The sequence below is a fragment of the Tyto alba genome, unplaced genomic scaffold (genome assembly GCF_018691265.1).
Source record: "Tyto alba isolate M040663 unplaced genomic scaffold, T.alba_DEE_v4.0 Super-Scaffold_1, whole genome shotgun sequence".
NCBI lineage: Eukaryota > Metazoa > Chordata > Aves > Strigiformes > Tytonidae > Tyto > Tyto alba.
The window spans coordinates 15035619-15061330 of record NW_024881261.1 but is presented as its reverse complement, the minus strand read 5'-3'; the positions used below and the strand labels follow the sequence as shown (position 1 = coordinate 15061330).

Here is a 25712-nt window from a genome sequence, read left to right as displayed (position 1 = left end):
GCTGAAGTGCAAACACAGGATCCGAAAAGAGAGTCAGAACCCAAACTGGCAGCGCAAATTGTTTTGATAGCTGCATTTTGGCTTGAATGATCCTGAGATACTTAGAACAGGGTAGTATCTTTTCTAGACCTTTGAACTGCATACCAAAATCTTTGGATGGCCATGAACCAGGAGAGCCTGCTGTGCGTACGGTGGAGAGTGAAGAGGAGAGGGAGCCCAGAGCAGGTTGCCAGCAGGTCCTGCTCACTGCGGGATGGTGTTGGGTTGGGCAGGCAGAGTGAGTGGCTTCCAAGTGCCCCAGAGATGTGGACATCAGCATGCAAGCTTGCCTTGCTTTCTTTGGCAGTGGGGAATTTGACTACCCAGCAACCTAGCTGCTGGGAAGGCTCAGACATCTGTTTTAAGTTCTTTGCAGGATGGGATACTTTTTATAATACCCAGTCTTTCTGCAAAGAGTAAGATGATCTGATGTGTCTAAGGAGGACATTTTATATTTGCACACTAGAAAGACATCCTCCATTTCCAAACAAGGATGTTCCTTGCATCTCTTGCTGTTTTGCATTACGCCTTTCATTTAGGTGATGAAATGAACTCTCTAGTTTGACTTCCTAGTTCTTCAGTGCTAACCTACCTCTGTCCCCAAGTGCCTAGGCTTTCCATATGGCAGAAGCCTTTCAGATAATCCTCATGTCCTTCTGCAAAGAGGGAGCAGGGTACTTCTGGGTGGGTGGGTGGGTGTTCATACTTGCATTTGTTGCTCTCATTAAAGTGAGAGCTTGTTCAGTTTGTGTCAATAACACCTTTGATCCTCTTAAATGAAATAGTGGGTGTCCTGCAGAAAAGATGTCTTTAAAGCACCTCTCAAGGTTATGCTGCTGCATGATGGTTAATAAAGTTCATAAAACCATACTGGACTGGAGACTATGAATAGTTTCCCAAGTACAGTTCTCCATATGTAGTCTGCAGCAAACACGGTTTATTCTCAGCTGATTGACCTCATGTGGACTTGTGCCTGTGTAAGTCGCAGCTGAAATCAGTGGTCTGAGCACTAATCTGCAAGTCGGAGACAGTAGGTTATTATTTAGTGAGAATGCTCCGCAAGTCTCTTGCTGCAGCATTTTCATTCAAAAGGTCACTTCCGTGAGTTTGTGCACAGCTGAATTTAATGTTCTTTCTCAGCAAAGCAGGCCACACTGGAGAGTGCATAATTATAATAAATACAACTTTGTTCTCAGCTGAAAAATCCATCTGAAATAAATTTTTCCAGCCCTTCCAAGAAATGCTCTTAGTAAGATAAATAAAAGCAATTCTTGCAGATTTCATATTCATTCAGCAGGAATGTTGGTGGGTGTAGGGTGCCTCCACTTAAGTCACTCATCACAGTGCCTTCTGGGCTCTATCAACTTGTATATTCAATAGCTGGCTAAGGGTAGCATTTGCAAATTGGGCTTCTTGCAAACCAATTAAAACTGAGTTCATTATTTCCTACTTGGTTTGAATCCTGGTTATTACTTTGAGTAAAATTGTTCTTAACAGAAAGTACAGAGAGTTCAGTTAGACTCTTGACGTGGGCAAACTTTAAACAATGCTTTGATAGGTGCATCTGTTTTTAGGGACGTGCTTGTATTTATACAAGCTTTTGTGGCTTTTTTTCTGGTTGGCATTTCTATGTAGTCAAAGTAGATTTGTTTTCTTCTGTCTTCTATTTCGCAACAGTGGAAATACTGAAAAAGTCTCTGCCTAAATACAGAAGGAAAGCTAAGAGGTTTGTGTTTGTGTTGTGTTTTTTTTTTGGTTGGTTGGCTGTTTTTTTTCCCCCTGAACTTCTAAGCAAGTACTTAAACAAAAAAATCCCCTCTTTGCTTTCATTTTTCAAGAGACTGAGCAGAGTGTGAAATGCCCTAACTTCCTTTTGTTTTTATTTTTTGTTCGAGTATAGCAGAGGTTCTGCTATGTTATCAGGATGCTGGTCCTGGTGGAAGCTGAATCTGCGTAGTTCCTCGGTGTCCATGAACAGGTCTGGTTACCTTTGAGATTTCAGAGAGGCTCTACAGGGTCATTGATCCTTGGATGTCTGTGCTTTCCCTGCAGAGACTCTAGATAAGCAGTTTCCAGTCTTCACTCAAAACTGCCACAACCTTTGGTTTGGGAACTACTTGGTAATACTGTATGGTTGGTTGTTGCTCCAAGGTCACTCTTCTGCAGGGCACTGCTGGAATCTGTGAGGCTGCAAGGGATAAAAAGACTTGCATGGCAATGACAGTGGTAAATGAAAGACAGTGCAGTCATTCTGCTCTTGACATGAGTTTGGAGAGCCCTGTGCTGTATTGCTTGGCATGAAGAACTGCATGTAAGCTGTGGCACCTAGTGTCTGCCTTGTCCTGTTTCCTTTCCATTTTGGTGAGAGGGAGGCATGGCGGCCTTTATAAAGGAAAGAAGAGGCTGATGTCTGGGCAGAAAGTAAGCAGAGGGAGGTTACTGAAATCTGACCGCTCAGACTTCATTAAATGGAAGTGATAGTCCTGGGCCTGGGGAGGCAGGGTGGAAACTCACTCTTACTTCCATTCATGGGCTGTGTGCTGGGTTAGATACGAATCTCTCAAAGACTTGATATTTCTTCCAGCCCCAGTGAGTTTCCATTGACACTGGAGAATGATCAAAGGGAGAATATGCTCTCTGTCATCAGACTGTGGGCTTGTACCTTATGGTCACATTCCATATCGATTGGGAGCACATTTCATCAGTGCTTAGACTATGACAGTCTGCCTTTTTTTTCTCAAGGTATTATTTTCTCTCCTTGCTTGTCTTCTTTGTTCCTGCCAGTGCCATCTTTTCCTGATGCAAGTCTTTGTATTCTCTTTATTTTATCTGTTGAAGTAATCAGGAGTTGAATACTTGGTACTTGCTAATGAACTTAAACTAATTGTTGTTTTAGGATCTCTCTAAGCATCCTGACCCTACGTGCAGACATGGTTTATTTTTGAAAGATTGTCTTGAGTTAGAAAATCAGCTCTTGTCCTAAAATGAAAACACACATTCATCAAAACCTGAATTTCACGTGGGTTGTGTAAACATGTAATTTGGGTTAGGTCTGGTCACTGGAAAATATGCAATGCTGTTGTCCAGGAAGTTACAGTGCAAGAAATGTGGGGAACTTCAGAAAGTCACAGTAACTATGTCTCCTTGGAGAATTGCCTCAGAAATCCTGACCTCTGCATTTCTGCCATGTGCTTTATATGACGCTCGCAAAGACGATTGCTTGAACAGTTGCAACATTCTTGTCTACATATGTTTTCATGACATTATGAACTGTGGAAAGAATAATGCCATGCTTCCCAAACTGTTTCCCAGAGACTCTCTGCCCCTACATGTGGCACATGAGCCATCAGTCTGATCATCGAAGCACTGTCTGCTTTGATCCATGCCATGTTTCCTGTGGTCAAATCACAGAAACCTTTTACTAGGGGTATCCATGCACTTGAATTTCTAGGGGTGCTCTCTGGCACCTCCACTCTACCAAGCCACCATCCAGGGTCAGTGTGTAAGGTTTTAGGCTGACTCAGGTGCCCTGTTCATTCCCCATCTGCTAAAGGATTCCTGTGCAAGAAGTTTTACTCTTCTCCTTATCGACCCTGACAACAGTTGTTATTTAAAAGTTGCTCAATATTTTCAATATGATCTTGGGATGACTGCTAATTCCTTCAACCCCTTGTTTTGTTTTAGAATTTCTAATCCCATTTTATATGACTAAGTTCAGCTGCGTGGTTTCCACACAGAGGATTAGGGTTTACTGCTATAGGTACGTCATTCTGCCTTTGAAGCTGCTTGCTCATGCTTTCCTTGGCAAGCTCTGGCAGACATGCTGAGCAACAACAGAGATGGTATCTTTTTGATGCTGCGAAAGGGTTAATCAGAAGCATGTTTATGAAAACAGGTTGCTTACCCTTACGAGCTTCTACTATGAGCTTTTTGGATGCCTTTGGAAGAGTTATCACCTGCCTCTGTAATTTATACTACATTTTTCTTTCCTTTCTGGAAGCTATTTTAATGCTATGTATGATATTGTTAAAATTAACTATGATAAGCAATTTTTCTTGCCTAGCCCTAAATCGCACACATCTTGGATGCAAACTGGAGAATGTGACTCTCTTCATGTGGATGGCGTAACATTTCTGGCTGGTATGTTCAGGGTGGTTGAATGAGTGTTGGGCATCTGAAGTACATCTGTAGCTTCAAAACAAATCCAACAAAAGGACTTGCATCCCCCAGGCAGGGAGATAGCTGTTTGTACAGATGCTTTTTCTCTAGAGCTACTTTTTGTAGGAATTGTCCCAGTTGTGCTTGAGTTTACTTACGTGTGCAGGGAGAGGGGCTGATGGCTATTCAAGGGAGCATTATTTTTCATCAGGGAGATTGCTACTGATCAGGAGATTTCTTTATGTAGACACTCTCTAATGAAATGGAGCATCTTCACACATGCAGTACTTTAAAAATGTTAAACAGGATCTACACTCTGAGAATTGTTAATTGTGCTTTTGGCTCTATCTCCCTTGCTGGCAGATGTACCATTGTGAAATTTTTACAACCTAATAAAATATTAGAGGATGCTTCACTTCAAGAGGAAACTTGATGGCTGCATTCAGTTGATGCCTCTTTGAAACCAGGTGAGAAACATGTGCTTGTCTCATTGGGACTTGCATCTACCTCTATAGGCACAGCACCAAGATATTGATGCAAGGTTCATGGATTTCAAAGAGCCTGAATAGTTCTGGTAGGGTCAACGTTATGATGCCAGGCTCTGCATATTTCCTATGATGCCGTGGAACAGATCACAAAAATCTTAGTTTTTAGTACATTGACTCGAAGTGGCATTAGTTGTGCATTTCATTGCAAAACATGTCTTGGTTTTCAGTGCATTTCTAAAGCCTTGAGGGAGGCTTTTTGGACTTGTTGTGTTTACCCCAGTTTAGTAGTGAATGCTGAGCTTTGCAAGTACTGACTGCAAAGTTGGTACAAAGTTGAGTGTTGCGTACTTGTTATATAAGGATCTTCCAGAAACTCAGGAATCTGGTGACTGTTCTTTGTATTTTCTTGCTTGTTAAAACTGCACAAATCTAGAATCTTTTATTTCTGAAGATTTCATTTATCTAACACTTTTTCTTCCCAGGAATTTTTTTATCGTCTCCTGGGATTTAAGTATTTGCTGATGCGATTCTCTGTGATCACAGATAGTTAAAGAACTATCGATTGTCACATCATTAGGTTACCAGTTCAAATCTATTTCAAAGTGATAATGGGCATTATTATACTCCTAATGCCTTTTGTCAGGATTTATGTTTAGTTGCTTAAACTAAAAACAGAGCCTTTTCTATTCAGAATTACGGATTCAAGTGGAGAATAAAGACTAAAGTAGGTTTTCTTTATAGCAGAAAATCCTGTTTGGCTTGTGTTAGTATCTGTATATGGTTGTAGGCATACATCGTGCTTTAGGAGTAAAGGTAGCATCTTCCCGGAGGAATATGAGTTTGCTGCATAAGATGTAATGGAGAAAGGCGACCTCACCTAGCAGAGAAATGTATACATTAGTCAAGTCAGGTATTTTTGGTGTGCTTTCCTATTACTTTTAAGTTGCAAGATGCTTTGAAGAAAGTATAGGAGGGCGTAGACTGTGAAAGGAAAGAGAATTTGAAATTGGAAATGCAATGTGAGAGTGTTTTGAATGGCAACTGAAACACTTTCAGACAAAGTACTTTTCAAGTTCTTACAGGCAGCTGCTCTTTTAAAGAATGATGGTTAGGTGGCTGGTTGTTTTGGGTGTTGGGGTTTTTTTGGTTAGGGTTTTTGTTGTTTGTTTTTTTTTTTTTTCTATCTTGTTTCTTCTAGCATTCATGTCAAGATTTTTGTATAAAGCTTCACTTCTAAATTTGACCTCTAATCTCGGGTTTCTGATGAAGAAATGTGGACTTCAGTTTAGAGTAAAATCTAGTACTTAAAACTCACTGGACTGTGCCCAGTCTGTAGAGAGCTTGAAATGGTTCAGTTCAGCCACATGGGCTTTCGCAGCTTCACAGTTCCTCCTTGTTGATTCGTTATTCTAAAATTGGGAAATCCTTAAAATCCCTTTGAGGTGTGTTGGGATACGGATAGCCTTTGCAAATTCCTGCGGTTAGGGGCTGACCTTGTGTGCTGGGATCTGCCTGCAACTGCCTCTTTCTTCCAACCTTTTCCTGAATGTTTCCTGAGCGCTCTCTGGCTTGTTTCAGGGACCAGCCTGGCAGCGTATCAGGAATCAGTAGCTGGAGTCCTTCAGGAAAGAAGTTGAAGATGCTGAAGTATGAATTCTGGTGTCCTGGTTGTTAGAATCTGTTAGCAGAGACGTCAAGATGTGAAGAAGAGAGATGTGAAATGCGGTACAAGTGTTCTCTTTCTTTGTGCTCCTGAGTTGAGAAATTAGGATCCGAGCTGGCTGCCCTATCCCGAAGGCTGTTGCATAGCTTCCCAGGCAGCTCATGCTGTGGGAGACCGCTGGTGACTTTTGTCAATATTTCAAGGTATAGAAGTGGGTTGTGAGGTGTGGAGACAGGAAAAAAAAGATACTGAATGACATGAAAAAAAAAAAAATACCACCAGTAGAACTTGAGTTACCACTATGGCACTTGGTGACAGGGATTCCAGTCATGTGGATCTTAAAATACATTTTTATATGTGTATGCTCTATAAAGAGTCTTCAGTCATGTGGAGGTCTGAGTTCTTGGCACTTTGGGTGAAATGATGAGGTCATACATTATCATTCCTGATGCCGCTTACTGCTACCATTTTGCTGGTTATCTCAGAGACTGTTGGTAATGTATTTATGACTTTCTACTTACAATACTCTGTTACAATTAAGTATGTCAGAAGCATTGAACACATATTTCTGCCTCTCGATGTTGATTTGCTTTATAAAGGCAGTACTGAAGCTCTGACTTAGCAAAGGAATACCAACCACTAAGTAATTTCTGCCTGTATGTTAAGTCTCTAACTGCTTTTTGACTTGTAACCGTGATTTCAGCCAGTAATGGTGCATGGCTAGGAATCTTTCTAAATTATCATCCATCTTTTTGCTGGAGACTAAAAGAGGAAAGCTATTGAAGTGCAAAGGAAACTTTTTTTTTTTTTTTTAAGCTGAGTCATGACAAGATTGGCAAGTTGCAAGGGAAAATTTAAATCTGGTGTTTACTTACCATAGTTAACAATGAAATCCTCCTTTACAAAAAATTATTAGAGTGAATTATGCTTTCAGTCTCCTTGTTATTGTGGAAGAGTGAAAGAAAATAGTTATCTTGATTTTTATTTTTATAAAAAGATATACTTCATCTAGGACAGGGGTATATAAAAGGAAGATGCCACTTTTTTGCTGATATTTCTCTGAAGATTTGCCCTAAAAATATGGTCATCATCAACAATTTATAGTTTTCACAAATTAGATGACTTTGTATTGGTTTTCCCTCATTACAGGCAAATAACTAAATCATGGGATTTCCATTTCTGAAATCTGTGATCTTTTACTTAGCTTAGGTATGAATTCTGGTTGGTTTTGATACATATACAAACATTAATACACTGAACTAGCATGAAGAAACATGTCAAATCTTTTGCATAGCGTAAAGTAATAGATGTTATCTATAAACATTAATGACTCTGACTTCTGATATGGTAAATTCTATTCTTATTCTGCTGATGGAAAAGACTAGAAAACAGTGACTTTGCCAAACATTAAGTCCAGTACAGTTTGAGAATGGACTACAAGTTATTTGAAGTTCCAATTCTGTGTTATATAAAGGCCATAATTTGTCTTGCAAAAAACCTGGCTAATGTTAAAAAATGTTATCTGTCTTTTTGAAAATAGATGAAATAGATTGCAGAAGAACATATTTGTCAACAGGAAGTAACCATAAACTTAGGAGACATGCAGGCATCAAGCACAGCTGAACAAGACTGCAAAGAATAAAGACAGAACCTCTTTCCCCTCGCTTTTCAGGCTGTAAGTAGGACCAGAGAATACCTTCCTTCATGACAAATGAGCAGCCTTTTCAAACCCCTTTGGTGTGTGAGAAAGCTTTTCAAACCCCTTTGTGTGTGCAGTGTCTTAATATGTTTTGGTGCCAGGCTTTCATGACAGACTGTGGTCTGCGTGGAGTGAAGCTGCAGGTTGTCACTAGCCCACCGCCATGGCTCTTCCACTCCTGGTGTCAAAGGAGTATTTAGATATTAGCAGGATTTGTTGTAGGTCAAATTGAACATGAGAAATTCAAGGTGTCCCTGTGCGGATATTTGTCATGCTGCCAGATGTACTTTACTAACTGTTGTATGCAATGAAGGACCTTTCGTGATTGCATTGATCAAGATTGTACCGTGGGTGCGTTCCTCATCCAAGGAGAAAAGTGAGGTCAGTAGGAATGAATGTTGTGCTGCAGCTCAGACTAGAAAAGAGACATTTTGGTGTCCTGGGAAGAATATGTCACTGACTTCTGCTTTGGAGCATTCAGTCTAACGCGGCAGTCTTAATGTTATGTGGCAGGAGACTTTCTTGTATTCCTTACTGGGCTGCCCGACTTGTTCAGATGAAGGTCTGTTCTGTACTTTGTCCTCTGCCTTTTCCTCTGGCCGGGGATCCCGTCTGTTATCCCAGCTTCAGCCTTGCCTGCTGTCTCCTCTTGACTCACAGTTACCTGCTGTGTTGCTCCGTGTAGGTGCAGCCAGGCATCCCACGCTTCAGAAAGCTGGAGGCCTGGTTTCAGGTCATCTCCACAAGTTTTTTGGATGTGATGCATAGCACGGGAGCCATTTGGATATTAGGCCTTCAGATATTTGAATATTGTGGTGGGAATGAAGGCAACCAGGAAAGCAGCAGACAGGAAAATCCTCTTGTCTGCTGCATCTGCCAGTAGCCCTGGAGGAATAAAACTGTGATGTTCTCTTAACTCTTCCATTTTTTGGGTTAGATCTGCTTCTTTGTTCAATGAGTGAAGAGTATTTTCTGTCTCAGAACACATGCAGAAGTTGGATGTCTATATATACTGCTCTCAAATACTCAGAGAAGCTTATGTTGGCATCCTCACCATTTCCCACATCTTCTATACTGACAATGACATTCCTTGCAAATTGATGACAAAACATAGGATCTTTCTTTTTTTGGTCTTGCTTCCCTCCACAGCTTAACTCTTCTTATGAGGTGTATCTCTGATCAAAGGATATTAACAAAATCTTTATCTTCTTGGTTTTACAAATTTGGCTTTAAAATTCTCTACTTGAAACTTGGCAAACACTGCCTTGATATGCAAACAGTGGGGGTAGGATAGGGGAAATCACTTGGCTGTTGAATAACTACATATGGAAAAGTCACATGGAGCTTTCAGTGTTTTATTTATAATTCTGCAAAGGCCTCTTCTAATTTGAAAAATAGGAGAGACCAAACAGTGGCTTCTGGAAAGCAAACAGCTAGATTTTTCCATGAGTATTTTAAACACAAATATTAACTTCACAGATTGTAACACTATTCCCTCCCTAAATACTTTTTTCTAGCTTCAGGATGTGTAACTGGGTAAACTAACATTGCAAAGAAAACCTTAACTCCTGCAGCATCTGGCTTTTTAAATTCTAATTGTGAAGCTGTAAGAGATGTTTTGTTTTCATTTAGCAAATACATACTGAGTTTCCAGAAAGGTAACTTGATTTACAGTAAGCATACCCAGTGGGAACCATATGCTTTTCAGGCTTGTCTTTTAATGAAGGATTAAAGTATTTGTTTCAAAATTTCTTTTTCAAAAGAATGTTAGTTTTAACCATTAAGTAATGTTTAAGTAAGAACTGAAGCTGGATTTTCAGATTTGACTATACGTGTGAACAGACATTTCCAAACACAAGTCCTTGGAATGATTTTACTAGTTAATAATGCAACTGTGAGTTTTATGTCAGCTTGATTCTGAGCAGTGTTTTGCTGATATCATTATAAGATGATTGTAGTATGTGAAATTGCTTGAACAAAGCTAAAGGAAGAGTGATAGAAGTGGTCTGCCTGAGGTTCTAGCATTCTCATTCTGCTCGAATTGCTGAATATGTCTAACTCTTTGCAGAATGGCATTTAAGGTTACATTTGGAGTCATTAGGTCATAAACAGTCCACAAAATATTTTACATACTTCATGTTAATATTCCTCTGAAGATCAAGATTCCCTGGGGAGAAATGAGAATATGCACCAAAAACATTCTCAGTTCCTGAAGTTTATCCACAACTTCCTAGATCACTAAAGATCAACTGTCTCATGAAGAAATTATTACAAAACAAAATTTTGATGCAGCTGTCAGAGTTTATATGTGAGGGTATATAGTGGGTAGTGGCCTTTCTTTTAGTTGTCAGATTTTCATATTTTTTCTGGCTAGCTGAGATATAGATTGTGATTGGAAAATCGGACTCAAATGTGGTAAATTTATATGAACGTTCATGTTCAAGAATGCTTTTGAGTCCCACACTGTGTTGGGAAAAGACATGGCAAAAGTGTTCAGATCTTCACAGAATGTCTGAATCTGTGCTACTGAATAGAGAGAGGAGTCCTTTCATTTCTGTTTCTCAGTAGAACTTATGGGGGGGAAGTTCTTGACCTTTCTTGAAGAGGCCAGAGTGTCTCTGAGAGATCTGACCCACCATGTAATTTTTTGCCAAGAATAAATCTGTCTCTACTGTGAAAAAGTGGCTGTTTTGTGCTAGGCACAATCCATGTAAAACTGGGTCTGTGGGGGGACTCTGCTGTACTTGTGAAAATGGTCTTGTCTTTTGTTCTGGCATTAGCATTTACTGCCTTTACTGAATGCTTGGCATCTGCAGTGGTACATCAACAGCATGTGTGCCTGTGCTCCTTGGTTGTGTGGTCAACTGACCTAGGGCAACACTTTGAAATAAAACAAAATCTCTAGACCACCAGCTTATCCTTCAGAAATGAATCTTATTTTAGATTCCAATGTTACTTTGTAAAATATTGGGATTTATAGACCTGGCAGGATGGCTCTGGCAGAGTTATCACATTACAGCAAGATCTGGGCTCTCTGTCAAACCCCTGACTTAAGTGGTATTTCTCATACCTGAGGATGGTCAGAAGGGACATCCTTGGCATCTGTGTGCATCCAAATTTCTTCTAGCTCGTCTAGATAAGAGGCAAAAAGTGGAGGACCCGAATGAGAATCTGGCGAGCAGTGCTGTAAGCAGCAGACACTTGTGAGCTAGTTGCAGTTTATAGACTGTAGCATCCTTCTGCTCCTGGGGAGTTTAGGAAGGAGCATTTTTCATGTGTTTGAATTTTTGGAGGTCTGTTTTTCCCTCAGGGTAGTTTGAAAGCTAGTTGCACACAATTTGACAGCAGTACTTTACACTAATGAGGAAGCAGCAGGGTTGTGCTTCCTCCAGCCTGCCTTGAAAGGAGAAGTACAGAGGCTCAGCTGTTCAGAGCTACGTGACTATAAGGCATAATAATAGCTCAAAGAATTTTCTCTAACTATACAGATCAAGCATACAATAACTTCATATTAGAGATCTAAACCTTGTCCACTGTGCTTGATCCAATAGCAAAGCTGCTTGATTCACCTCTGTTATTGATCTGTTTCCAAACTGAATCCTTCAAGCATCTGTAAGGGCCTCTTGGTGCATGGTGGACACGCTGAATACCACTAGTTCTGCTGGCTCACTTTGGTAGATACAAGTTCCGTTTCACTACTAAGTTTCTGCATTTACAAAGGTTGCTTTAGCTTTTTTGATTGAAACTTTGTTTTGATTTTCATAAAAATTTGGGGACAGTTTTGATGGTTGCTAATTTTTCCTCGCAGTGACTTCAACTCAGTGTGAGCTCAGACTTTAATAAATAGTCTGCTGTGTGCTGACACTCAAAAAAATAGTCGTGCTGTCAGTTTATGCTGAATTCTTTCCACAAATAGGGTATATGTTTTAAAAAGTATTTAACTTTTTTTTCATTCTCATGCCAGACCTGCATTTTAAAGGGATCCTGAAACTTACCATCTTCATTATTTTTCACTGATGTTAAAACCATCTACTGAATTCAGCTGCCTAAAACTGAAGGGACAATAAAGATTTTACTCTTTGTATACTCCACCTTTGGTCTAAGAACTGTATTGCAGCTAGCAGGAACACACAAAGACTTAAGAAAAGGTTCTGCAAATACAGTGTTAGATGTAAAAAAAAAAAAAAAAAGGAAAAAAAGTATTGATCTAAAATTTAATGAGGAAACTGAGTAAACTAACTCAGTAACTGACACAGACTGAAAAGGTTTGCTGCTCTTTTGGCTCTTGGGGGGGGGAAAAACTCAGAAGATGCACAAACTCCTGGTTGTAATTCTACACACATTAAAACAAATACTAAATGTAAATGGGTCAAATTAAAGGAGAATAAGGAAGAAAATGTTAGAAAATGGTGAAGTGCTTCAGTCTAGTAAAGTACTAGAATAAATCCCTGAAGGCTTTATGAGCATCTCTAAGGCAACAGGAAACGAGCAGTGTGGGTTTATCAGGAACAACCTTGTGGGGGAAAAAAAAATGTAGTTTGGTTGATTCATTGGATGTTTTACAACCCAACCTGAATGAGGGAGCACATTGGTTATGGGATGATGAGTAGGAGTCTGTGTTCAGGGTTAAATAGTAATACAGTGAATTCATTAAGTGACTGGAATATATGCTAAGGAGTAATCTGTGGGGGTGACTGGGGTCCTGAAGGGGTTTGTTCTACCTCTGTGCCAACAGTTTGGGAGACAAAGAGAAAGCACTTCAGATGCAGATGGAGGACTGTGTGTGTTTTTTAAGACAGGAGAACAACTTGGAAGAAATAGTCTTAAGCCTATTTCACTTTTCCTGAGGGAAAGTGTGGAGTACTTACTGGATGGAGAAAGTCAAATAGAGTGTGGGATTTTGGGATGTATCAGAAATTGAGTGCATTTTTTTGCAAAAAACCCCACCAAATCTTTACTGATGTAGTAATAGAAGTATTCTGTAAGTTGTTTTGTAATACTTCATGCTAGTAAGTGAAGCGCAGATTTTAAGATGGGCTTAAGCTGCAGACTGAAGAGCAGTAAAACTATGATTTAATCCTTGTAGTCTATGAAAAGTGACTTCTTGTGTATTCTGAAAGCAGTTTACAGAGGAATAGAATAATTTTCCAGGTGAGCTAAGTTAAGAAGATGACTGTGATCAGTTGTCTTCTTTTTAGTGGAGAAGAAGAAATTACTGCCTTTTCTGAATTAATGTTAGTGGAAGGAACATAGTAAGCTTTAAAGAGCATTGAGCACAGGGACACATTGCCTGTTGAGGCTATTGGGAACACTAGTGTTTGCAGTCATCTTAAGAACCGGTTAGAGAAATGTTGATGCTCTAGGTGCAGCAAATCATTCCCAGAACAGTTTGACAGGGTGACTTCTTGAGAAGCCTTTCAGCCTGGTGCCTCTGGGTTTGCATCTTTCATTTTTGAACAGCCCTGACGTTTGAAGCCTGTGTTAAGGAACAGGTGCTGAAAGGAGGACAGTCTGATGGCCAGTCTGTAATTAAATCTGTAATTAAATCCTGCTCGCAAATGTTGCTGTCTGTCCTGAAGTTCTTTACGTATTTTTACCTGGAAGATGCCTCTTTCAATAGTCTGACTTTACAAGGTGCAGGCTGGATCTCTGCAGTGAAATTGGTGGGCAGTTTTCTCACTTGTTTCCAGGAAAGCAGGGTTGGTCCTGTTTTTCCAAAGGAGATACTCAGAATTCCTACTCTGGAAACTACCTTCTTCAGGGGAGAAATACTACTGTATGAGCCCACAATGTGTCAGAAGCGAATATTTCTAAAAACTGGAAATATTTCCTTGCCTTAGAGTTTCTTTATTCAGCAGTCACCCATAGGTCTTTGAGCTTTTTGAGTGCTGAGGATGATGTATAATTGTTAACCTTTTGAAGAAGAAAATAACTTGCTTATGACAGTTAGGGATTTTTCAGGTTTTTTTGTGTTTAAGATTTACTGTTTTACTGTAGTCATGCTAATTAGCACCAATTACCTTCCTGTAAAAAGGTAGGCTGTCAGTCAGGTTTTGATTTATTTTGATTTTTTTTTTTACACAGATGGATAAATGAACTATTTGGTTTATGCTATGGGGGAATTTAAAAGAAAATAATAGTTGCAGGAGTAAGAGGCCACTGGTATTGTGATCTAGAGCAAGTGCATGTCTGGAAGCCAGACTTTAGCAAGGATATAGCAAGCACATAGCCTTCTCTCTTTTCTACAGCCTTCACTCTTGCTGCAGAAAAATGTGTGAAAGAGGTAAAGCAGTATGGGTCACCCTGTCCTCCTTTAGCACTGCTACAGCCAGGGGAGTGTTTGTTTTATCTGCTAGTGGAATAACAAACACTAATGGAAATTATAGCAGTTGGGATAAGATAATACCCATAAAGGCAGGTTATGGTGATCAGCATTTCTTCCCAAGATAAAGCTGAAATAAGTTTTTAATTATTGAGTATTGAACTATATGAAATAAAGTACGTGTATCCATACAAGGGGAGCATACATTACTCATATACCTAAGGGGGAAACCCTACAGATACCATGAAGGTGAGGGAGAGGGACAGCAGGGTGTTGAAGGTGTCTGCCCTTGGAATGTCAAAACTGCCTGGCCTACAGGTATGTCTCTGAAATTTAGAAATTGGCTGTAATTCTAGGTACCACCAGTGCATTTAATGCTTAAGCAAAGTGCAAACTGCGTAATGCCACAGCTGATGCTGAAACACGACACTCAGACCTCGCTTCCTCCCCGCCGCCTGTTCCTTACATAACTGCTGGCTGTCCCAGCCACGGCCTCTGGATGAGCTGAGCCCAACAGGAAATATTTGAGTAACCGGTGGCAGTTCTGCTAGGCATAGAAAGAATAACAATTAGTTGCATTTACGAGTCCAACAGTTGTAGTATCTCACACAACTTTCTGGCACTGTCCCCATTTTACAGTTAGGGAAAGTAGCTGCAGGGAGGGAAAATGCAGCAGAATGGAGGAGCTGGTGATGGGAGGCATTGAATTTTTTGTCCTGTAAGCTTGGATTGAACCAACTTTGTTCTTGGAAAGCTACACCTGTGAGCCTTCTGCTTTATGTAGATCATGCTTTCTGAGGGCTCTTCTGTTTGAGGCAGTCCCAAGAGCTCTCCCCTCCAGCTGGCAGAGCAACAAAGTGTGTGGCCTTTTGGGGACCTTTTCTTGTCTTCCTTGTGAAGATGCGGGCCAAATCAGAACCAGTACTACAACAGGGGACATGTTAGGTTTTAAGGTTTTGATAGTTCCTGCTGTTTCACAGACATGGGTAAAGTCTGCTTGAAACTGCACTTAACCATACCCTATGCTGTTTATTCCTTATTTTTGTTTACTCATCATTTCAAAATAAAGATGAGTTCATATTTTTCTTCTGAGTATTTGGAGAGACCCAAAGCAGAAGAGTATTTCAAGTTAGAAAAGACGAGCTTGTGTTTTGAGATGAGGTTTTCTGAAGTGTTTTTTTCCCTAAAGTTGTGTGTTTAAAGAAGTTTTTAACCGTGGAGGTTAAGATCTGATAGGTGTCTTAGAGTTTTGTCTCGTGATTTTAAAGTGATGTTTTAATGCTGTTGTGCTCTGATTTTTTTACATGCTTGTGGTATAGAGCTCTTAATAGTTAAACTTGTGGTTTCCTTTGATTCCTTGCTTTAGTTGTATGAATATGTATGTACGTGATCTTTAAGTGCTCTTAATTTTGGAAAATGAGGTCTTCCTGTCTTTTTGCTAGTGAGACCATGCTATATGAAAGGGCTTTCCTCCTGGTTGTGCCAGAGCCTCAGTCTACCTATAGCAGTTCAGATGACTTGACTTTTCTGCTAGATAACAGAAACCCTGTAAAACTCGAGGTACTGCACAGCCCATTGGGTTAATTGACAGACTTTCCATTTTGAGAGTACTGTATCATGATCCACATATTTTTTTCTAAGAGGAAGAAGACTCGGTTAAACCAATTGTTCGTGGTTTGTGTACCACAAACTCAGTCATCTGTGCAACCCAGAACCCACCTATCGATGGCAATGTAGGTGCCACAGCAGAGCCTGGAGTGTAAAGTCCAGGGATAATAGTACAAAAGTGCTTGAGGCTGTACATATATAGGGCACTTTGAGGATGTTTCTTTGCCTTAGCATAACCTACATGATATTGCTCAGCAGTGTAACATTGAACCATAATATTCAGCAGGATGATCAGAAAGAGGCAGCTGCTGATGTCTCTCTTTTTTTTCCCCGTTGTTCCTCTCAAGAAGGGCAAGGGCCATATAGAAGTGGTGCTCTGCTGGAAACAGAAACTTAATTCTCAGAACTCAGTAAAAGAACTTCTTTCTTGTAAAACAAGCTGAGGGAAAACAAGACTTCTGGGATTTTGGGGGCTTTTCTAAATTTGTTCAAGACGTAAACTTAAGCTCAGAAAAGACCAATGAACTTCAGAAAGATCTGATCAGGCTGTATGCATAACAGATCCACCAGCAAAGTCTTACGTGATGAGAAAGCCATTTTAACCGATTGTGTACTTCTTGTTAGGTTAACTAACTGCACCATTCCTGAAGAAAAAGCTGAGCATCTTTGGGCAGTTGGATGCCCATCCGAGATCACTATTTCTGAACAAGTTCTGGTTTTTAGGTTTATAAGAAAAGCAGCAGAGGCTAGCATCAAAATACTTCCTAATTTGCAGGGATACCACCACTTCAAATTACATGCATATGGACACATGTGCTTACCTGTCACATGTGCTATCTATTCACATCTCGATGGGTGTTTCCCATGGTCAGCATGATTGTGCCTCGTGTGCTAGTCTGGATTTTATCTATCTATTTTATCCGTCTATTTTGTGTAGTAGCACTTGAGAGCACAAAAGGGGCAAAAGTCCACGACCTTTCTTGAGTTTTGTCATCTTGCTCATGGTGATGTGAAGCATTTTGGCTGGTCCCTGACCCTCTTCTGCTACAGACTTATGTCTTAGGTGTACCTTGGTGACGAAATGCCTTGTAACTGCCCTTATCTTCAGTGGGTTCTCTGCTTTTGTGGTGGGTTCTTTTTAAATGCATTTGCAGCCTGAGAGAGATCCAAGTCCTGCTTGATCTGCAAGGGGGCTTGTTTCTGTGGTCGTTGGGCCCAGCAATGGCAGCGTTGCATCCCAGATAATCGCTCCATGTATGTAAGTATCCTTCTCTTTGAGGACTTGCAAGTTAAGACGGTCTGCTGTATAATTCCCTGTTGGCTTAGACCCTGGTGAAAAATCCCTCTCTCCTAGGATCCCAGATGGTTGTTTGGAGCAGCATTATGCCATGAAGTCTAGAGGCAATAGAAGAGTAAAAAAGAATAAAACCTTAAAATCAATGCTAGTCACCCCAGCACTAGTGCTGTTAGCTTTGGCAAATCCTGTCTCAACAATAAAGCCAGCTGCCATTTTGGCATCAAGACAGACAGACTTGGCATCAGCCCCTCTGGCACAAAAAAAATGCTTCGTGGGAGCTGGCACTAACACTGTGAAACAAGGGTAAGGCCCAAGGGAAATGCCAAGCAGACATGAAATGAGCACTAAAAATAGTGAGTTGCTGTCATTTGGAGAGAAAGCAAATAGCACTTCTAAGAGTAGGGCATCTAAGATCTCCATCAAGGTTGTGCTGGTAAGCAGCTTTGGGACAGTGCTGTCTCCTGTGATGATGTGACCAAAAGGACACACACAGGCTGTATTTTTGGTACTCACATGGTGCAAGACTCTAAAACTAGAACAGATGCTTAACGTCTTGATTCCACATTTGGGGGATCCTGTTACTGTCTGCAGGCTCTGCCTTCTTCCATGTCTGGAGCAGATTGTCTCCTCTTGAGCTGTTACCAAAGGTCCTGTTTGCATACACGGGCATAAGGAAAACAAGAGCTGTAGTGCCAGAAAGCAAGGAGCCAGGCTAGTGTCCCTGTACCACCCCGGACACAGTAGTCCTCCTGGAGACAGTTTCGTCAAATGTTTAACAGCTGAACTCCCCTCTCCCTCCTCCTTTCACCCCTCCCAGCAGGCTCAGAGAAAGCCGAGTAGGTTTTCCAGTGACTTCATTGCCCACTCCAGACTAAAACTGAAGCCTGATATCAGTGCCCAAAACCTGGGAATGCTGAAGGGGCAGAATCAATCCTATCTCTGCTGAAGCAGTTAGTGTCACTTCTCAGTAGGACAATTTAAACTCTTTAGTCTCCCTCTGCCTCAGTGACAAAGGATTTTAAAGCTTTTTAAGACCTCTGGGCTTGAATGGCAGGCCTGGGTATTGAAACAGTGGTCATACAAAATAGATGATGCAAATAGTCTTTGGTGTTACAATTGCATTGGCTTGGCCACAACTCTGCTGCTGTGCAGGAAAGTGTGGTGGACCTGTGGCTATCATTTTCCCCTCCTTGGGGGAAATAACAGTGGGAAACAATGTCACTGAGGGCTGGAAATTTCAAGCTATGCTTAGCAAAAACTATTTTGGTCTCAGAGAAGGAGCCTGGACTTTTCATTGCCACTGCTCAGCCATCAGCTAAACAGCAGAGTGGGGAGGAGTTTCTGGAACAGCTTGGCCATAGCCTCTTTTGTCTCCTCTGCCTGATGGATGTTGGAGAGGATTCCTCTTGGGTATCTCCTCCACATCCACGCCGTGTCCACTCCTGCCCTTTACTGAGTGCCCTCATGATAGCTTAATACAGAAAGCAGCTTCAGAGGAGGGGTTGCTTGCTTTACAACAGTGGAAAGTGCTTTATTGTTGGTATTTCTTCACCCACATATGAAAAATGGAGGACAGGCTCCCGCTGAATTACCAGTTGACAGTGGGTAGTGGCTTCCTCTACAAAGTCCCCTCATTTGGTTCAGGGCTCATGCATGGCTTTCAGGTGGAGGATGTGGTGCATATTTGCACTTGTCCTCTTGACTAGCAATTGCTCAGGATTCAACTGGAATCAAGATTCAGTTGGAATCAAGCATGAGCTGTTGCCCTTGGGCTCTCTGCAACACTGAGTGTGTTGTGAAGTGCGCAGCCTCTTCCTCCCTGGTTAACCAGTTACTTGGAGACAAAGACAGGTGACAGCAGTGAGGTTGAAATGCACTGTCCCTATTTGCTTATCTTGATTTAGTAAGCTGCAAAAGTTTCTCGCACTTCTAAACCACTGAGCTGACATAAGTGTTGACAGGCAGCAGGGAAGAGGGACCTGCCCAAGGACAGTTTCTGCAAGCCCTTGTATTTCATTGCACATTAAAATTTATTGATCCAGCGGACTGATCGCAGCACCAGCTCACAAGCAAGTTCCAAAATGTATGGTGCCTTTTCCTTCAGTTTTTCTTTGCCCTCTCTAACAATGATTAAGTTGGTTTGGCCTGACAAACAGTAAATTCAAGTGACTCCAGTGTCCTTGTTTTGTAGTTGAAGTGCACACAAATTGGGGGACTCACTTTACCCCACTCCTAAATAATACAGCAGTACTAGACACAAGGGGTCTGAAAGGTTTGTTTTGGACCATGTGTTCACCTGAGCAATAGAATGGATACTCTAGGTCCTGTAGGTCCTGGGAAATTATCAGACTGACCTGTTCCTTTTTGTCCTCTGGAATTTGTTGCTGACATTTTTTGTAGGCAGTGCCAATGCTGTATTTTACAAGAACCCAGGACACCTGGTCCTCATATTGGAAAATCATTGTGTTCTTGTCATGGTGCTGTTAGCATGGGGAAGTGGCCCTTCACTCTTCAGGGATCAACAAGAAGTGGGTGGATTTTGCAGGCAGGTGGCCAAACAGAAACGGTTTCCAGACAGATCTAGCACTGCATCGTTGTTCCAGCCTTGGTGATCTCCCAATGTTTCATTCTGGTTTTGCTAGCAAACAAGCCCCCTTTTAGAACATTTGCTGTCAAAGCAGATAGAGCTTGGTTGTTCCTGGATGCTGTTTTATTATAGAGAAACAGAGATCTGCTTTTATCTGTTTCTGTACATTTTTTCCCCTTTTTCTCTTTATTCCCAGCGCCATCTCCAAGATGGGGAAAGATAAAGTCATCCTCATTCAGGCTGCTTCTTTCATTAGTTCAAGTGCCTGGCAGACTTGTACAGTCTCAGTTTTAGCACCCAAGGCTGTGGGCTGACTGATGAAAATGGAGAGCTGATGCTGCAGGGATGCTGCTGTTACCAGCATGAAAACAGCAGAGTGCACTGGGGCAAATGGAAGGAGTCATTAGATAAAATTGTTCCAACTTTGTGGTCAACCTGTGTATGTATGTGTAGCTGCAGAACCATGGTATTAAAGATCAATTCAGGGGATATTACATACCACCCATATTTACTGTTCAAAACTTCTCCCTGTCTAGGACTCTAATAATGGAGCAACTGAGAGTGGCCTTGTGTTTCAAGCCTGACAGATTTGAGCTGTGTAACTTCAATTTTTGTTCCAGTCATGTTATTATAACTAGATCATCTAAAGGTCAAGCTGTCTACTCAAGGGGTATCAAAATGGATATTGTATCCTGCTGAGTTACTAAACCTGCTTGCAAGCATCTCCCATCAAACATGGAAAGCAACTCTAAAATGGCTCAAGCAACTTCCATCATCTATTTCAGTTGCATGCTAATATCTGAGGTCACGAGGCACAGTGTGTTGGGCTTGTGAAGGTGTCGAGTAGCATCCTTTGCCTGACATCATGTTTGGGGTAGATGACATCTTCAGAGAGCAGTACTACAGACTGATAAAGCCTAGAGGTCTTTATTCCTTATTTTTCAAAATAAACTTGCTCATCATTATCCCATAGTGGGATCCACACTGACATGCCAAAAAAGGGTGGTTGGTGGCTTCCTAAACAAGAAAATTTTCAAAATAATGTAGATCCCATAATCTGTCCTGACATTGGCCCTGACTTTTCAGTACCCTCGAGAGTAATCTACAGAGAACTTGTAAAAGCTTGTGTTTGCTGTTTGTTATATCTCATAGACACACTCTTGTGTCATGGGTGGGTGGCTTTTGCAGATGTTAAATTCCAGGTTTGTATAAAGGAAGTGAGACCCATGCTGAGTCTGCCTTAGAGCTGCTCTTGCTTTCATTAAAATAATTATTATTTCTGCTCTGGTTTCCCCCAAGCGGAGAGCAGTAGAAAATTAGAAATGTTTTGGAGATGGACAATGGGCAGCTGCAGGCTTTGCAAAAAGATTTCATGTTAAGAGGATAGGGAAGATTGATATCTTTTATAAGAAGATAGCTAACAGGTACAGAGTAATGAATGGGTGAGAAGATGGATGGGGACTTCTGTTCCCACCTGCTAATAATATGAAAGTCAGATTAGAAGATGGTGAATTCACTCCTGATGAAAGGAACTATTTGTTCACAACCACTGTCTATGAAACTCGTTGCAGCAAGACAAAGCAGTGGGGTAAGAATTTAGGGACTTATAAAAACAGAGGAGGTGGTAAAATGATACCAGCTGGAATATCCAAAGCAATTGCAATGATAAGGAGAACCTAGGTATTTTGAAAAGGCTCTAAGTGTATTGATTAGGGTATTGTAAAGGTATGGGCTAACTCATCTAGTTTGTTTTTTGCCCCTCTCCAGGGCTTCTTCCATAGCCACTGATAGCAGAGTTTGTGGAGTGTGTTACTGGCCGCTGTCACTCAGAGACTGGGAGAGAGGGTGGCTGCTGCTGCTGCAGCTGAGTGTGGTAATGCCTGCTTGCAAACCACCTTCGTTGTGTCAGTCTTTCCAGGATTGCTAAATTAACACATAAATTAGGATGCTTTTCCGCTAAGTTACTGCCTTTGATAGTCCTTCACAACTTGTCTTAGATCGAGAATGGTGCTTTGCCTTTTGAATATGTGCTGTGGGAGAGGCGGGTGCTTAAAGTTAAGATTCCTTCTGACAGTAGGGATTTAGAAATTGCTGCATTGGCTCAGCCCTGGGATCTGGCTAGTCCAGGGCTCTGGATAGCAACAGCCAAAATCGAGTATTTCAAAGGACAGCGTGAGGCCACAGAACAGATTACTGAAACAGAAAGCTGCCCTTTTATATCACTGATGTTTATCCCTAGAATTGGAAAAGCAAAGTTTGAGTTTGTTTGATCCAGGAGCACAAAAGCTGGAAGATCCCATTGCCCAGCTGATGCTAGTTAATGCTGGTGTTCTGTATCCTCCAGGAAATTACTTATGTGTCTGCTTTCTCTTAGGAAAGTCAGAGATGTGATTACCTTAAACAGCAAGTTTATGTGGTGGCTATAAGTTAATGTAAAAATATGTAATACTTGTGTATAGTCTCTCAGCCTATTTGTGTAGCGGACACCCACAGTGGGGTTCTCATTTGGGAAACAACGCTACGCTGGGCTGGGCTGGGGGGAGGCAGCAGTGGTGGTCACTGAGCGGTTTTGGCATGTGAAAAATGGGTGACTTTTTCTGACACTGCTGCAAACTATCTGGCTGGGGGGGGGGGGTTGTTCTGTTTGTTTTCTTTTTTTTTTTTTTTTTTTCCTTTTTTTGAATATTTTTTTCTTCCTTTGCTGTTGTAAATTAGCATTTGTAAGAAATATATGTGGTTTCTCTCTCTCTTCTGAAGTCTTGAAATTATTGTTAAAACTGATACTAAAAAAGGGATTCAGTGAACTCGCTATGGAAAAAAAATATATGCCTTCCCTCATCAAATATTTTAATGTGTTGAACTCCAAAAGCCAGAGCGGCCAAAAGCAAGGGGAGTTGCCCCTTTGTCAAATACCGGTGGAGCTGCTGCTGGGGCACATGGGAGTGGTGATGGTGTCTCAGTCTTGTGTCCTGTCCCCCCCGGCCCCCCTCCCGCCCCCCCAACAGACGAGGACAGCTGCTGATTAAAGGGAAGCACGAAAAAAAGAGGTTGCTGAACTTTCAAAGTGGAGGTAGAAAAGGGAGTTAAATTTAGATTACCTTCTGCAGTGTCATCTCCTACATCGCTGTGGAACTTGCTGTACTCCTTGCTTGGGAGAGGACAAACAAGGCATGCCGTCCTGGGCACCAGATGATAAATTTGTTTATAAGGCTTAATTGCCCCTTGGCATGAAAATGTGAAATGAGCTCAAGTAGAATGTGAGATCTACTGTCAGGGCTAGTCTAGTTTTCTTTGGGGAGAGGTAGATTAGAATGTCTTCCATCACCTGTCTGGTGCTGGAGAGGCCCAATCCTGATCCTACTGAAATCAGGGGAATTGTTGCTGTTTCTTTAGTGGAACAGCTGTTATCTGGAAGGGCCGAGAGTTGAACAGTGCTCTAAGAGTTGCTCGGAAAAAATGGAGCTGTGGTGGTAGGCAGAAGAAGGCACGGGAGTGCTTTGGATCTGTGAAGGTTTTACCCAGGTCCCCGGGGTCTGGAGTTACTCAGAGAGACCATGTCGCCTGCTCCTAGGGCTCCAATGCTGTTCAGCAAGCAGCAGCAAACTCAGCTTTCTCCTCAAAAATAGATTAAATGTCTGTTTTTGCCTAGCGAGATTTAATCATCACTGAGGAGCTGTCGGCCCTTGCCAACGTTTTTAACAGATTCCCCTCCACTTGCAGCATCCAGTTAGCAGGGAGGAGAGCGCGTCTGCATCTCCACGGCTCCCTGCCAGCCCAGCAGCACGCAGGTCCCGTTTGCGGCAAGCAGCCTGGTGTTACCCAGCAGCTGTCTTAAGGTTCAGGGCTTTTTTTGCTTTCTTTTTTTTTTTTTTTGGTTATTTTTTTTTCAGAGCTGCCCGACCTGATGTCATTTCCCTCTTGCAAACACCCTGGCTGGGCTGCGTCTGAGATATGTCACGGGGAGTGGGAGGAGGAGGAGGGGGAGCCAGCGAGTGCGCGCAGTGTCCCAGGACCCTGTTTACTTTGCATTCCCAGCCGAGGAAGCCCTGGTTTAAATAGGATCGGAGGAGCGGGCTGCCCGCAGCAGATGAGGAAATGGTCACTATGGGGCTTTAAATTCCTGCCTTCCCATGCCCTGGTGCGGAGGATGAGCCTGCAGAATGCCTTTCCTCCTGGGTCTGAGACAGGTAACCAACCGGCTTCGGTGCAGTGGGAGCTGCTCACTCAGGTGGAGAATGTGACTGATTGCTTTCATTTTTATTCCTTTCCCCCCTCCCCCCTACGAAATTATTTCTGACTTTCCCAAAACGGAACTGTACAAACAGAGCTTCCCCACCCATGCCGTTTGATCGGGGAGCACGGTAGCGTGAGAGCTGCTTTTTATTAGCGAGGAAGGAGCAAAACTGCAAGCCAGGGAAAGAAACTCTCATGTTGTTGTTGTAGGCTTTGTGGCGGGGTGGCTCTTTGTGTTGTGCTCCTGTGCAGTTTTTGTTTGGGTTTTAGAGTACTTTCTACAGTCCTTAATATGGAATTGTGTTTACATTGCTTAAAAACATGCCAAACTTCAAAACGTTTCCTTGTGCGGGCAGTATTTTGAGTGTTAAACTGTGGGCTTTTTTTTAAATAAAAAAAAGGACATTTTTTTATATATATATATATATATATATATATATATATATATATATATATATATATATATATATATATATATATATATATATATCTCATCTCTGAAAAAGGTCACCAAACGGAAAATGGCAACATACTGTGACCCCCAGCTTGCTGATTTTTTAATTGTTCTGGGAGAGTTCGAGCTTGAACAAGAAACTTGGGATAATTTAATAGCTGGTAATGTCGAGTGGAATGAGAAACGGTAGCAACTGCCCAGCTGCTCCCTGCTGGAGGAGGTGCCAACTATTTGTTCCTAGGCTCAGGGAGAGCAAACCCTTTTTTTGGTCTGGGAGGCACGTCTGTAGGGGAGTCTAACTGTAAACTCTTACCAGCACTGCTGGGATCTGTTATCCACAATAAATAGATGGTGCATGATATCAGAGCACTGCTTACAGTTTCTCATTTAAAATTAAAAATTCAAGATTGAACCATAGCATGTTTTAAGCTATCTACTTTCAGTTGTTTAGAAATGAAGGCAAAAGGACTTAAGTACACTGCTGAGTAAACAGTGCTGTCTCTTTTTCCTTATCAGTTCAGTTTTTGGTGAAATGCAGCTCCCCCCCTCCCTCTCATCCTGTTGAACTGAAAACAGTTTTACATAAGAAACTACCTCTAGCACAATGACCTTCTGTAATTGAATGCAACAGCTATAATAATAGTTCACTTGTTAGCACTCAGGGCAAAGAGACTTTTCCTAAAAACCTCGGAACTGAACCCAAGAGGGAAATTTGGGCATGGAGTCTGAATGGCTGTAGGTAACTTTCAGCTTGCAGTGAGACACAGCTGGCTTGAATTTTGAGATTGCTCGAGTCTCATGCATCTGTTTATCTTTAAAGTTCCTATTTCTAAATTAATCTTTTTGTTTTAGAGAGGTGTTTGGGACAACTGAGGTGCTGGATAAGGTGTAGAACCAGAAGTTAGGTGTAATTTGGCTTCATTTGCTCAAACAGCAAACATCATGTTGTCTCAGTGGGCTGGATGGTACTTTTTTCTCTGCTTGTAACTCTTCGGCATCCATACGGAGGCATTTACAGGAAACAAAAAAGGTGTTGCCTCTAGAACACAAGAGCAAAGCTCTTGACTATTTTTATCCACTGATGAAGAAAATAGTGGGAAAGAGCTGTTTGTGGAGCTGCTTGAACTTTTCTCAGTTTTAATAATTTTGAGCTTCAATCGTTTT

General features: G+C 41.5%; 1 protein-coding gene across 7 annotated transcripts in view; it reads left to right on the top strand.

The window, feature by feature from the left end:
• The window catches only part of WBP1L (WW domain binding protein 1 like), a 60276-nt gene that overhangs the window by 11330 nt on the left and 23234 nt on the right, over positions 1-25712 (top strand). For 2 of the 7 annotated variants that reach the window (XM_032988622.2, XM_032988621.2), the window contains exon 1: positions 23789-24048. The exons of 1 other annotated variant lie outside the window; for it this stretch is intronic. In XM_032988622.2, the coding sequence (XP_032844513.1) occupies positions 23949-24048 (100 nt within the window). In that variant the 5' untranslated portion in view covers positions 23789-23948. Of the gene's footprint in view, positions 1-4560; positions 4665-6263; positions 6411-6441; positions 6552-7888; positions 8024-23788; positions 24090-25712 lie in introns of those variants that run through there. 4 more of the 7 variants (XM_042788160.1, XM_042788171.1, XM_032988625.2 and 1 more) reach the window with 4 other exon arrangements.